We start from the raw sequence: 14,912 nt of genomic DNA on the forward strand, positions 1-14,912 counted from the left end.
GAACAATGGGACACGATGGAGTCCCTTGTTTCTAGATGAAAAGATTAGTTTGAATGAACAAGCATGGACACACACAAAGAGCTGATGCTTAATTCTCAAAGGTTCAGTTTAATTAGTTCCAGTTGTGTTTATTTTTGGATTTGTAATTTTTTTTATTTTTTCACCCTGATGTGATTTGTTTGTCTCCTTCAGATTTCCCTCTCTGATGGTGATGCTTTTAAAGGCCCTGTGATTATTTTCTTTTCTCACACAGATGTTTTATTTTTTATTTTTTTTATCTCCCCGTCTCTCCTTTCGTCATTTGTGCAACTAAACCAGAGCCTGCAGAAATACCTTGGCCGCATGCTGTGAGATGGGAGCGGTTGTAGAATGTGAAATAATTCCACCATGGGCACAGTGAGGCCAGGGCCCAGGGCTTTAAACAGCTCCAGGCCTAATCCTCAACCATTTTCTCTTGGCACCGATCAAGGCTGCAGGCGGCCGACGAGAGTCTCGGCAGAAGTGCAACCAAAAAAAAAGAAAAAATGCACAAACGTTCTTCAGGGACAGAGCGCTGCAAGCTCCGCATAATCGTATCAGCTCTGATATGCGAGCTGCAGAAGAAAGAAAGTGTTTCCCAGGTGTTCAAGCGGCGTGATGCAAGAAGCGTCAATTCTAACGAGAGCGATTTAGGGTTGATGTGCATCTGACTTTGTTTGACTCTTTGAGAAACAAATCAATAAAAAGAAAAAATGATGTCACTGTGGTTTGGGGGAAGGAAAAGCCTTTCTGGAAGATTCCCTGAAGGGCAAATGACTCAATTACTGCTGCTCAGTCAGATATAAAGACACGAATGATGTAACGATGGGGTTCCTATGCAGAGGTGCTCGGTACCTGACTTGAAATTTTACTCCTGATGCATAAATTTCACAGGGAACACAAGAAGCGGATGCAGTGCGAGTCTCAAGACGGTGTCAATCCATCACGCCAAGATCCAAAGTGAAGAGTTTTCAGCCAGTCGCAATATCACAGAACCAACCTGGTTGCTAAGCAGAGCCGACCTTGACGTTTGGATTTACCTTCTCACGAAATCTCGGGACAGAAAGAAAGGCTCAAGATTAACATCAGCATCAACAGTCACTGTAGTGGCCATTAGGCCTTTTCTCTGCTTTTGTCCTTGATATCCAAACTGAACAACAAACAAAATGAAATGAATCAAAATCAAATCAAACGGCCACTAAGACACCGAGGGAGTGAATTCATGCAGGGAGGCTACGGAGTCCGTCGTCCAGGCCAAGAATTGAAGTTTTCTGTTGATTTATTCTTCCATTTCAAACAGAACAATGGCTGCCGCCATCTCTCCTGCCCTGGTGAATAAACCAGAACCCTTCCCACTGCTGCCCCCTATGCCTGGCAGACCCATATTACCTTAAGAATAAAAGAATGAAGAAGCCTTCGCATTAACTCAAACAATGCTGAATGTTATGCTCAAACTAAAGGTATATTAATCAAGCCAAACAAAACGAAATAATCAAAAATAATCAAAAATGACAAATCATTCCAACAGTCACATCTCCACATATTCTGACACTACGTCAGGCAGTGGAGTGCAAAAAGCAGCCAGCCAATCGGCCCTTAAAGCAGACATGCGCTGTCTGGTTCCAAGGTCAGTGTTTCAGGGATGGAATCTATTAGGTTATAATGCCACAGGGCCCCTTATATAAATACACCTAGCAGCTCCACATCAGGAGTGCACAACAGTCGCTTGGACTATACCTTGTCCTCCGTGCGCTGGTAAATCAGGAGATCATAAAAAGCTGTGTCAGTGTGCCGAGAGTTTACTGATATGATTTCTTTTCTTTTTTTTTTTTAAGAATAACAGAACATGCCTGGAACAGTGCCTTGCTGACAACGGCTTTGGCTCACCTCTCTATCTCCTCACTGCAAATCAATGAACCACCACCACCGCCACCCTCCAGCCATTTCTCACTGCTGCATTTGCAGATTTTGGAGAACATTTTATAACAGCGACGCCTCTGAGGGCTTCATCTTTCCATTCCTTCTACTGAAAAAAAAATACATGAGGAGCACAGATCTTCTTTGGGGTTATGATAGTGAGTTTTTTCATATACTGTACACCCAGCCGCATGATGTTGGGATAAAAAGAAAATGAGCTCCTCGGCTCGGTCACCCCTCCCCCCCCCACCCCCCCCTTCCTTCTTCTTCCGCCTGGCTTCAGTCCTTCCTCCCTCTTTTTTAAGTAAGTTTTTCAAAGGGCCGTCCGACCGACTGATCCCGGCACTCTGCACTTATACTTTCCCCCCCAAACCTTCCAAAGCCTCGACTTCTTTTACATATCTGCCCCAATTCAAACACTTGCGGTGCTTGGAGCCCCAAAGCGCGGCCTTTTTACTTGTGTCATCACGTTGAGCGGCTTACGTCAAAGGAGGAGGAAAAAAAGTGGGGAGTTGGAGGGAGCGGGAGCGACGGGGAGCTAAAAGAATTCCATCTGGCCCGTGATGAAAAGCACCGACTGGAAAAGAATTTGCAGCGTATGAGGGAGCTGCTGCCCCAGTTGCCTTTTTTTTTTGTTAAGAAAAAAAAAAAGCGTATTTGCTTTAATGGATGTGGTCACTAGCCCACCGCTACCCCTCCTCCTCCTCCTCCTGCTCCTTCTCATCCTCCTCATCCGCTTCAGTGCTCCTCCACACGTTTGGCTAAAGCTGTGAAATAACAGGCAGCCAGACAGTGGTCGGAATGCTGCGGCTGCTGGTTTCTGCATTAGGGCGTCATTAAGTCAAAGCCTGAAAGCATGGCAGCCGCAGGGCCCGAGCTTAGCACCTTCCTCTGCAGCCTGCATGCACTCGCACCCGGGCCAAAAACACAAAAAGAGTCTTCAGGTCTGGTCGAATCCTCATGGATGCAGTGCAGCATTTGCAGAGTTAAACGTTGTTGTGCAAAGTGACACCGATTGACTAACAAATGATCTGTTCCAGATGTTACCTCCAGAGGTGCAAGTTCAGAAAAAAACACCAGTTAATTATCATTAATATTAATACTTGTTGCCATTTCTTTCTTTTTTTTTTAGCCTCCTCACTGGGACCCTGTTTTGGTGCTTGGTTAGCCTGGTAAACACAAATAAAAGTCATGTTAATATGAACCAATGTTTACAATATACCAAACAGAACTTAAACTAAGAAAACTCAAGTTTTAGAATGACATTGAATTCAATGCTATTTTTATGCTTGATCATAAAAGTCGTAGCCGAGTTAATCTTACAACTGCAAATCCATCTTGACTTAACTTCAGAAATTTTGCTGTCAAATGTTTGGACATAATACAATTTTTTTAAAAATCATATTCTTCATATTTTTAAATCTTTGAAATTCTTTTGGACCAGCGTCTTAAGTCAACGCTTTTTTGTCTCTTTGCTGCACTTGACAGGCTGATGTTAGAGTCTTTCCCGCGCACACAGAGACAACACACAGTGTGGAATACCTCAATGTCTTTATTGCTGTTGCTGAGCCAAAGGTACAATGTTTAAAACATTTGTCCAGTTGAAAAAGTCGCCCACTAGTGTGACATTGGGAATGTTTAGCAAGAGTACAGATAGTGTGTTCCCGCGCAGGCATTAGCGCCACGCGGGAGACAAGTGCCTGGTTAAATATGGAAATAAAAACAGCGTAAAAAAACAAAAAAACATAACAATAGAAATAAAGGGGTAAAAAAAAAAGAAGCAACAATAATGAAGCCACAGCGTTTTGAAAAACAAAACAGAAACATCACATTGAATTACACTTGCAAAGTATTTTGGTCTCAGCTCCCCTGCTCTTTTCAGGAACCATGGAATGTGATTGTCAGACACTTTGAGCAGTAACTTCAATCCACTTAATGCCCCGGCAAACCGAAGAGACAATGTGCTACTTTAAGATGATGAAGGAAACAATAGGAAAGTCCTACTGGTTGCTCTGAGGCTGTACCTTAGCTGTCATCATAACTGTCTTCATTGCAATCATAAGGCCAGCACAGTTATGCAGTGGTAAATATCCTTTGTATGCTGCTAAATGTTTTCAGGCACCCTGATTTTTAATGTTGTATGCCCTCAAATAAGAGACAAAAAAAAATGTGCATAGGAGCAATAATAAAAAAACAAGGCGCAAGGAAAGATTTGATAAATTCATCGGTTCGCCGATTTCCTACAGCTTCTTTTAATCAGCGAAGGCACCAGCGTGCACCTGCCTTTCCAAAGAGGAATGTCTGAAGATTTTAAAGTGACCTGAAACAAAAAAGGTACAAAAGCTACAGAAACAGTTTGATTATGGAAAAAAAAGACACGACACATTGGAACATAAATAAAAAAAAAATGGTAAAAGTCATAGTAAGAGCCTTCTGATTACTGAGCCGTCCAAACGAACTGTCTTTTGGTGAAGTTTCCGGATACAAATAGAGCAGGAAATACCGTTATTGTTCTTAAAAATGAATATAAGACGTAATATAAGAATATAAGGTCATGTTGAAAACATCACATGTGCTAACATATATTACTCAGACCATTGCTGCACTACTGGTAAGACATAATAAAAAGTGAAATCAGCTAATTTCTAGAAGTGCTTATAATTCTATCCTGAACTGGTGAACGTTGAATAAAATAGAAAAACTGTGAAGCTTTTGCTTTAAATATAAATTAAAAAAAGAGAGATGGAGAATGTCTGAGAGAGAGAGGGAGAGAGAAGGAGAGAGAGAGAGAGAGAGAGAGAGAGTACTGATTTCATTCATCTCTTTGGAACATGGACGCGACTAAGTCTCTAGGAAAACTGTCGGCACGGAGTCGATATAAAATCTAAATTTAATCACTTTGCTTTTATTCCTGGCAGGATTTCATTCATTAATTTGAGACACTTGGTTTCAGAAAAAATGTCCAAATTTCACAGCATTTTCGTTTCTTTTAGAAATTCACCCCCCTCCCAAAAAAAAAAATCAAAAAAAATCATTGAACTCATCGTGCAAAGGCACAACGTGTTGCAACCGTACAAAAATATGATGCTGTTTTTGGTACAGTGCTTGGAAAGCGTTGCTCTGGTTTGTTTTTTACTGGTGTTGCACCTCTCGGGAGCGTGTATTTGTTTGTGTGTGTGGGTGTTGGTGTGTTGACTATTTGGTGGACTCTCGGATTGTCGTGGTCCCCGCAGGCTCCTCGTAGACATTAGTGTCCCATCCCTGGTGGAAAACACAAAACACACCCATGAGAGGCTTCACAAGTTAGCAGACAGCTGCCGCTATTACGGCTCTAGCAATGCAAGACTGAGAGGCCGAAGCAAGTGGCTAATGTCGCTAATGCTGCTAACGTTGCTAACGCCACGTGCAGCTCAAAGGTCACTTGGTCTTTTCTCCACTAGTGTGAGGAGCATTAGCTTTAGCATTAGCAATAGTTTCACTGCTTTTGAATTTTAAAATCTGTCCCAAGAGTGTCCCCTAAAACAGCCAGTCCTGGCTACTGGTCAACTGAAAAGTACACGGTGTTCAATATACCATCTCTCCCCTTCTTGCCAAATTGTCCCTGACTGATGTTTTAACCCCCGATTTGCATCAAAAGCATCTGTGGCCATTAAAGTCAGTGTGCATTTTCACACCAGGCGTGGGGGTCCGTTTCAGAAGCGTCAACCAGAAGCGTGAAACTGCACCACTCTGGTATAATAGGCAGCCGTTTGATTTTCAATGCTTCATGTGTAGCGACCGTGTCAAGCGCGGCAGGTAGAATCATTCAGGCAGGAAGTCCATGATGTGAAAACACGGTGGATCCGGTTGATTTTCATTATCACGTACAATGTGCTGGATTTTCTTTTGCATGTGCTGTATTTTACTGTGAAAGGTCAACGTGACGTATCAGCTTCAACACTGTTCAGTTTGGCCGTCCAATAAAAAAGCAGATTTCACTTTAAATCTGAAACTATGATGAACAAAATGCAGATATACTTTAAATACCTGCATTTTGATTCTTTTCTCCCCCTGTTGTTTTCTTCAAACACACGCCAAACTACCTGGGTTGTCGCGCGATCTTGCAATCCTGGCCTGAACCGATCGAGCCGCCGCTCTGGACGCCTCGCTCGAAACACGTTTGGTGTGAGATGGTACGGAGAGTTTTCCCCACGGCTCCGTGCACGCACCGCAGACACCTTTGTACCATCATCAGCCAGATGATGGTGCAAACGGCTAGCATGCCAAAGGAGGTCAATCAACTGAACACGTAGTGTACTGAGCCCGACCCTCCTTTGAAATTCTCTCTGCGACTTGTTTCAGTCAGACTGAGATGTTCACAGGCATTTTAAAAGCCTGCTTGCAGCCACTCCGGGGGCTGAAGTCAGACCAAACACAGTCCTTCCTCTTCATTTTCGGTCAAACTCCCCCGTCAGGTCCAGCTGTGGTGGTTTTCAACCTCGGCGGGGACCCAACAGCTCCGCCAGGCTCGCTCACACTGTGCGATCCGGTGTGAACGTGGCCCAACACAATAAACCCATTTCTCTCTGCCGCCTTCAGCTTCCAGAGCGCTCGGAACCAACACTGACGTTTATATTTCTTGTATAATTTAAAGTGGTGCGAGCCAACATTGCTGCCAAAAATACTAACTAAGAGGAGTGTTTCATCAGTGCTCCAGTGCTATTGACAGACTCCAGAACCTGGACCTTGGAAGAAACACAATTTGAAATATTAATAAAAATATAAACTTTTGCAAAACCCTAATTGGAGGCACAAAAATCGTCATGCTGCTGCCAAACTTTGAGAACTTTAAGAACTTTTTTCACCCAGTCGGGTAATCGAGACCTTAATTTTTACGACAACAGGATGATGGACGATCCTGGGACATTAGTCTCGATCGCTAAGACAACATGTGAACAGAGTGTATCAGCGTGACGACAACTCCACTGGTAGCAAGCACAGAAACCACCTGGTAAAAATACAGCACTGTTCATTTGGCTCCAGTCCTGCTAGGTTGGTTTTTAAAGAGATTTTTTATTTTTTATTTTTTTTACAACCGGCCAACAAGGGGCGCTAGATTGGTTTTGGCTTCACATCTGTCCTTGTAGGAAATCCTTGGTCCAAAAATCTTGTTTTTGTGGACTGCTACTGAGCACAAGATTTGTGTATTCCTCAATAATTATCCTCTTAATTTTCAAGTGTTGTCCAGTACAAGTCAGAAAAGTGGACATTAAATACTGACAAGATGCCAGCTGTAGTGTTAATCAGTCTGGAGCTGTATTCACATTTGCATTATCACCACAAAGAAAACACAAACCGACCGTCAACTGAAGTGGTGTTTTTCAAAGCTTTCTGAAAGCCCTGCCTCGGTTTACTTGGACACCTTTTTATGTCCTTTCATTTTGGAATTCAGATGAATGGTTATTTTTTTGTCAGCACGCCACTTTTACAAATCGAAGAGCTTATCACTCTGTATTGTCACTCCAATGATAATTCCAATACTCCAAGAAACGATTCAAAAGGGAAGAAAAACAACTGATATCACTGGCTGTGCTGTGGCCGAGTTTCTTTGTTCCAGAAGAAAATTCTACTTTGGCCCCGTCGGTTTTGCCTCACATCCACTTAAACCTGCAGTTTTTGCGGTTGAAAGCCGACCCGCCGAGGCGCCTTGTGGGAAAACTCACCGTTGGTGACTGACTTGGTCTCCCCTCTGCCTGTCACCTGCAAAGACACAGAGGCGATAAGGTAGAAAAAAAAAGGCAGGACTGGCAAACAAACCTGCAAAGCCAGCGAGGGCGAGTGGCGGCGGCGCCTCCTGATCAAATATCCACCCATCTGAAGAAAAAAGAAAGAAAAAAAAAAATCCCCCAAAATCTCCCCCTCCGACCGCCCGCGACCCCAGCAGCTCATCCTGCCTTGCCTGACATCACGGCGCAGCCATGGTCTCGCTAATAACACGGTCGCTAACCGCTGCACTTCCTGTCCGGGGGGCCCTTTTTACGTCAGCGCAGACCACCGCCGCCTCCAGCCCCGCAGCTCCCGCCGCAGGCCTGCAGGCCCTGCAGCCAGCAACTGCACGCCGCTTCCAGGGCCGGCAGCGAGCGAAGGAAAGCTCAGACTGAAGCAGGAAGGGATGACGTCACACTCCTGCTTATTTTTTTTTCCTTTCTTATTTTGTTAAAATACAAACAAGACAAAAAAGTGCTGTTTCACTCTTTCACTACCCACGGAGACAATCGCAGCAGCATCCGTATACCGGGAACCCGAAATGAGGTGGATTTCGGAAATCTGGAAAGCACTTAGGCGACACAGACAGTGAAGTGGAGCAGGCAGCGGTGGTGCGGCGGTAGCCAGGGTGAAGGAGCGGTGACGTGCCACGGCCGCTCGCGGACGCAAACAAAGCAGTGACCGAGCTTCGGTCCAGGCTGCAGTCGAAAACCAGAAGAAAAAAAGAAATGTGGCAGAGCAAAGTGGAGGCACTGCTACTGCCGTTACCGCTGGTTTGATTCCACAGAGCCCCCCTGTGGGCTTTCTTTTCATTCTAAATGTAAAGCATCATTAGCAGTATTGACAAAAATGGACAAAAGTGCACAACTTTAAACGCGGCAACCTTTACAGTGAATGGCATACTAAAAAGGGCACAATCGACTTTAACTCTTATATATTCACAAAGCGACGGAGGCGTAAACAGCGACGGCCTCGGCAAGAGCAGGAGAGTCGACAGCGTGTCAGCAGAAGAGCCGAGTGCTTTATTTTTTTAATAAAGGGGAAACTCCTTTACCTCTCCAGGCCTGTTCCAGATTCTAAACGGCCAGGTCGACTAGCTATGAGAATTCTTAAAACAAAAAAACAAAAAAGACAAACAGATGCAGGGTCGCGTTAATACTCCGACGGATCAACTTGCAGAAAAGTATGCACTTTCAGATGACAAATAATGGAAATGCAAAGAAAATGACAGACTGGAAATCCCTCCGAGACCGCAGAGCAATTCCAAACGGTCGACGCTTCATTTGGGGGGAGGGATGGGGTTGCGTAACGCCGCTCTGCGAATGGAAAAAGGGCTTGGAGGGGACTTGGTGCGTACCTTGGTTGGAGAGGTGCCCTTGTTTTCCCATAGACTCCTCTTGTTGGTGACGTCCACGGGCTTCAGGTCCTGGCAGAGACAGACACAAGCACGGACTAATCAGCATCACTCGCCGCAGCCATCAAAATTATTACACAGGCTTCACAATACACTGGGCCGACTGAGGTTGGGTCGTGTTTCAGCATGACCACTAGATGGTGCCAGACAGGCCTTTTCTTTCTTAAGAAAAAAAAAAACAACTCTCGCTTGGTCCAGTGCATTGAATTGAATGTGATTATAAAACAACTGCTGCTGAGGCACATGACCAGCAGACGCTGTGCCTGTGCAGTAACAGGGACAGTAACACTGTCAGGGGAGAAGACGAGACTGGAGGCATCGCAGCGCACAATGGCGGCCGAACTGCAGATTCATACCGAAAATAAAGTAATGCGTAGTGTTTGTTAAACATCCTGAAAAAATGTGCTGGAAGTTAAAGGTCCAGTGTGTAAATATATATATATATATATATATATATATATATATATATATATATATATATATATATATATATATATATATATATATATATATACATATATATATATACATATATATATATACATATATATATATGTATACACACACACATATATATATATGTATATGTATATATATATATATATATATATATATATATATATATATATATATGTATATATATATATATATATGTATATATATATATATATATGTATATATATATATACATATTTACATATATATATATATATACATATATATATATGTAAATATGTATATATATATATACATATTTACATATATATATATATACATATATATATATATATATATATATATGTATACACATACATATACATATAAATATACATACATATACACATATATATATGAAATGCAACCTCTTGATGTCGCTGTTTCTCCTCTAAATCTCCAAATATTACAGACTTGACCTTTAAAAATACACATTTTGTGGTGACGCTAGATAACGTGCTTCTTTCAAATGCAATATGAGCCAAACTGGTGCGTTCAACTAAGTGACAGCACACTGTGAAATCCAATCTTTAACTACTCAAAAAAAAGAACAAAAATGAAAGACGGCCAAAACCTCATGTGAGTGTGACTGAATGCTGAACAGGAAATAAAACAGAGGATTTTTCTATCAATGGATTTTTAGAAAAATGATTTGAAACAAAAGAAATTCCACCCAACACATGAGTGTGGCTGCCTCTCCTGAGCTTGCACCGTGTGAACCGTGTTTTCCTTCCGCCCTACCGCTGGCCTTCCTCCTGGCGTTTTGCCGCTCTCCGGGGTTTTGTTCAGCCACTCGTTGATGCGGCCCGCCACGCCTGTCTTCATCACAGCTGCTTCCTGTTTGAAAAAAAAAAAATTAAAGAAAGAAAGAAAAGAGGCCAAAAAAAGTCAGGCTCGAGTTCAGGACAGGAAGTGGCAGGAAGCGCTCCCCCCCCCCCCACCGCCCCGCCCCCGCCACCCCACCACACCCCACCCCCTCGCTCTCGCTCTCTCTCTCTGTCTCTGCGAACCTCCCTTCCCCTGAGGTGGGAACTAATGAAGTACAAATACTTTGCTGCTGTACTGAAGTAGATTTTTCAACTTTTTACTTTTACTCTTTCCTTTGTACACAAACATATGTACTTTCTCCTTCTTACAGTGGAAAAGCATGCCTGTTACTATTGTGTTTAAAAGTATTCAAAATAATTTCTGTTGGATTTCTGAAAGTAATTAATTTATTGTCATAGTTGTTGTTGCTTGAAGTGGAACTATTCCAACTCTGCTGGTGTGCAGTTCAATATACTATAGAATAACTGGATCATCATATTTCAGAGAGGACTTTTGGGGTCACTGTTGAGTACATTTTCAGTATAAGAATAATAAACATGTAGAAAATAACATTGGCTATTGTTATTAAAAGTGTCATCTTCTTAAAGCGTCAACTTCTTAATTCGTGCAAAATGATCAACAAATGTATTGTTTCATTAATGCAAAAAACAAAAAAAAACATTTTCACTTTTTTTACTGAAGTACTTTTCTGAACACTTACTTTAGCTGAGGTAGTTGAATGAGTAATTTCACTGTTATTACAGTACTTTCACGAGTATTTTTTGACACGAAAGTATCCATACCTTTTTTAAAGTACAGAATGAGACTGCTTTTGCCACCTCTGCCAGCATCCTCGTACCTTGAATGGGCTGCCGCCGCCCCCTGGCGAGTTGAACACGTTGCCCTTCTCCCACATGCTCTTGATGTTCCGTATGCTGTCGGTGACCACGGGCAGGTCCACGGCGCCGGAGCGAGGGGACCGGGATTCCTTGTTCTCCCTCTGCGGACAGGGAAAAACCGGACGGGGCCTCTTCAGGAAACAACAACAACAGTCCTGTGGAGAGCATTCTGAGACCGTTTGAATCCTTCAGGGAGGAACAGACACGGTGATGATTTATAAGGTTTCTAATTAGGAGCGATAAGGCCGATTTGTTCTGGATGCTTGGGAGCGGGACGCAACACGGGGCGTCTCTGGGGCCCGACGTCCGCAGCCAGGACGGCAGCTGAAGTCGTATTTTTAGCGAGCCACGGACGGGAGCGCTTCCAGGAACGGTTAGATTGGCAGTTCGCAGACGCAACTGAAGTCGCGGCTCTCGGCCCTCTGAATCGCTCAAATCTCATTTGGATCGCAGTCACTCACGATGTTCTTTTTGCGAGATGCCAATCTTTTTTTTTTTTTTAACACAGAATTGTGTCTTGCAAAAGCGGTCGTCAGGGGCAGAACTGACTGAAAGCATGGCTCCCCGATGTGGGCATCATCTACCTGAGCGGCCGAGGTGTACTGCTCCAGCCGGTTGTCGATCTTGGACACCACAGGGGAGTGAGACGTCTTCACTGTGCTGCTCAGGGGGAGAAAAAAACAAAAACAAAAGCAAAAACACCTTTCATCCACCTTGGTTGGGTCACTCGGTGAAATATGGGAGCAAACCATCAACTCCCAGATTTCCTGTTTAAGAGCTTTGCAGTTTTTTTTTTTTCTTACCTTTTCTGCGCTGACCGGTTCAGGAACTCTGCCCTCTCTCCAATCTGTTACGGGGGGAAAAACAAGGCAACACAGCTCCAGGTTAATAAATACTGCACCAGTCTTTCCCACTGGCAAGCCTACACTGCACTCCTTCGTCCTCGGACAACAGGCATTTTATTTTTTATTCTTATTCTGCCTGTTACACGTCTGCACTCTTGGGTTCTCTTTTATCTTTTTGCCAGGCCTGTTGTCCGCACGGACACTCGAATCAAAGCAACCATTAATAGGGGAAAGAAAAACCACACAAAAACATGAAAAAGATTGAAGAGAGACAGGAGAGAAAGACAGATAGACAGACAGTCAGACAGATAGATAGACAGACAGGCAGACAGACAGTCCGTCAGTCAGATAGACAGACAATCAATGGAACCCAAACAAGTAGTGACGAAAACAACTTCACAACTAAAAAAACTGCCTTGGAAGTGGATAATTGTCTTGAACGCTGCTTGAAAAGATCAAGAGGAGCGGAGCATTCAGTGTCATTTCAGGGCAAAATCCATTTTCATTTTCAGTCTTTAAGTACAAGTGGAGCCCAACTTGTATTTTTGTCATGCTATGTAGCTGTTATCTCAAAGTCAGTTCCCGTTGGTTGAGAAAATGTGCGGAAAGACGAACAAATGTTTTTTTCTCTCCATCCTGTTTCATTTTTTCCCCACTGTGGGAATCGTGGAGGGCTGTTTATTAAGAAAGGCCAACAAAAATGGACTTCGCATGGCAAAACCTAAACAAAAAAATAGCGCAGTTACGACTCTGTCCTCGCCTGCCTGTAATAAAAAAGAATAAAAAAGGGGCTCGCGCTAGACTGCTACCGAATGTGGGAGTTCCCAAAAATACTCCAGACAGGAAATTCCCCATCCTCCGACGGGCCTTAAAGGGCTGTAACCGTCCGCGTGCAGTACAATCCTTGTCAACCCGAAGCATTTCCCCGCGTCCCCAGCAGGGCTCCGTGGCTCCGTGTGGAGCGGAGTCGTGCCGGTGGGAGACATGAGTTGTTCTGTATTGTGACTTTTCCACAACAATTAATCTTACGGTAAAGTAATTTCTGTTCCAGTGACCACAAAAAACAACAAGTATTTGTTACAACCGTTATAGCGCTTGCCGCATCACAAGCGCTATAAGCTAGCTTCCTGTTTCTCTGACAGGTCCCGCCTCCTTCTCTTCAAAAGCATGCTGATTGGCCGGGTTGTATGGCGACGGGCCTCAGATTGGCGCTTTTCAAAGATGAGAGTTGAAATCCGGAAGCCTGCCGCACTTGAACTTACAAGATTTTGTATGAAAGTGGTTTGAAGATTGTGCTGAGTCATCCACACGACAGGAAACCAAGCAAAACAAACAAACAAACAGAAGTTCGAAAAGGTTTCTCAAGCCGGGAAAGTTCAGGTTGGAGTTCAAAAGCAGTCGTGCGATTTCAAGCGAGCACACTGTGTGTTTGTTGCAAACACGGCGCGACAAACACGATGAAGAAAAACAAACGCAGGTACCTACGGTGAACATGACCACAAAGTACAGCTGGGTCTTTGAGTGCAGCATGGCGGAGGGATGACAGCCAACAACAGTAACAACGACAACTTTTCAGAAAAAAAAACCCTGCCCCACACACACACACACACACACACACACACACACACACACACACACACACACACACACACACACACACGCGAACACGCACACAGTACGAGTTGTGTTTGACACAAGCGTAAGGGGCCCCTCTGGATGCTGCCGCCGCCGCTAATAAGAATTTTCTTTGCCGTCTGAAAAAACCTCCCTCGGCCCTGTGTGAGTGGGAGTTGGCTTTAGGCGAGAGTGGAGACATTATTCACGTTCAAGATGATTAAATGTTCTCTTGCTGTGACAAGCGTTTATCTCTGGCAAAGAGAACGAGGAGGAGGTGGAGGAGGAGCCTATTTGGGGCTGCTTTTATCCCCAGCGCTCCGTTTTAACCGCATTGACAGGTTTTAAACATAACTAAGACGCCACTTAGAAGCGGAAGAATTTTTCAACTGGGCCACAACACAGTGAAATATGTAGGCCTCCGCCGGCCACCGGCTGGCACCGTTTGTCTTTCCATTTCTCGCCGGCTTCACAGTGGAACTCTCCAACGGACGAAACACCTTCATCTCCGTCAGCCGGCACTTCATGCAGAGAGCGGGAGGAGGCGCGAGGGGCAGGCGCGGGTCATCTGGTACCTAATCTCTCCAAATATTTTCAATGTTTAGCGCAAGCTTTGAAGCGCAGCCGGATAAGTGGGATTTGCAGGTTTTTGAAGAACCGGTTCATCAATATCATTACGCTGAGAGCCGCTGAAAAGGGCAGAAGGAAAATAATACTGAACGGCTCGAAAGTATTCAGAGTTTTTTTCCTTTCAACCCCAGAGTTTTGTTATTGTTGAAAGATTAAATTAACTGTTGCTGATTTACTGGCCACTTGCTTTAACGCCTCCCTTGAACAGTTTGCGAACCAAGAGCAAAATGTCTGCCGGGATTAATATTTTCCACATGTTCAATGTGTATTTGAATACCTTAAAGTACCTCAGAGAAACATATTCTACTTAAAATACTGGCGAGTGATTTTATCCTTAATAGCTTAAAGACTCAAAAGTGTCTTATTTTATCGTTTTAGCGAGAACGTTTAATGGAAAACAAATTAAAATTTTTACAAGTCTATTTAAAATCACACAACTAATCCTAAAACTAGAACTAATGTGGGTGGAAAATAAAGAACTTGAGTCAAAGTCTACAACTGCTAGATTCTGCTATATTTTTTTTTTAC

At 43.6% G+C, this 14,912-nt stretch overlaps 1 protein-coding gene across 6 annotated transcripts in view; it reads right to left on the reverse strand.

Annotated features, from left to right (window-relative positions):
* Positions 1–3,469: 3,469 nt before the first annotated feature.
* cald1a (caldesmon 1a) overlaps positions 3,470–14,912 on the reverse strand; it is a 51,834-nt gene continuing 40,391 nt past the window's right edge. For 3 of the 6 annotated variants that reach the window (XM_076012038.1, XM_076012037.1, XM_076012033.1), the window contains 6 exons: positions 12,099–12,142; positions 11,880–11,955; positions 11,256–11,396; positions 10,331–10,426; positions 9,038–9,106; positions 3,470–5,196 (listed from right to left, as the gene is read on the reverse strand). In XM_076012038.1, the coding sequence (XP_075868153.1) occupies positions 5,131–5,196; positions 9,038–9,106; positions 10,331–10,426; positions 11,256–11,396; positions 11,880–11,955; positions 12,099–12,142 (492 nt within the window). In that variant the 3' untranslated portion in view covers positions 3,470–5,130. Of the gene's footprint in view, positions 5,197–7,637; positions 7,675–8,734; positions 8,789–9,037; positions 9,107–10,330; positions 10,427–11,255; positions 11,397–11,879; positions 11,956–12,098; positions 12,143–14,912 lie in introns of all 6 variants that reach the window. The other 3 variants (XR_012923843.1, XM_076012035.1, XM_076012036.1) reach the window with 3 other exon arrangements.

The sequence above is a fragment of the Nelusetta ayraudi genome, unplaced genomic scaffold, assembly GCF_046127955.1.
Source record: "Nelusetta ayraudi isolate G7.1 ecotype Tasmania unplaced genomic scaffold, CSIRO-AGI_Nayr_v1 ptg000135l, whole genome shotgun sequence".
Classification (NCBI taxonomy): Eukaryota; Metazoa; Chordata; class Actinopteri; order Tetraodontiformes; family Monacanthidae; genus Nelusetta; species Nelusetta ayraudi.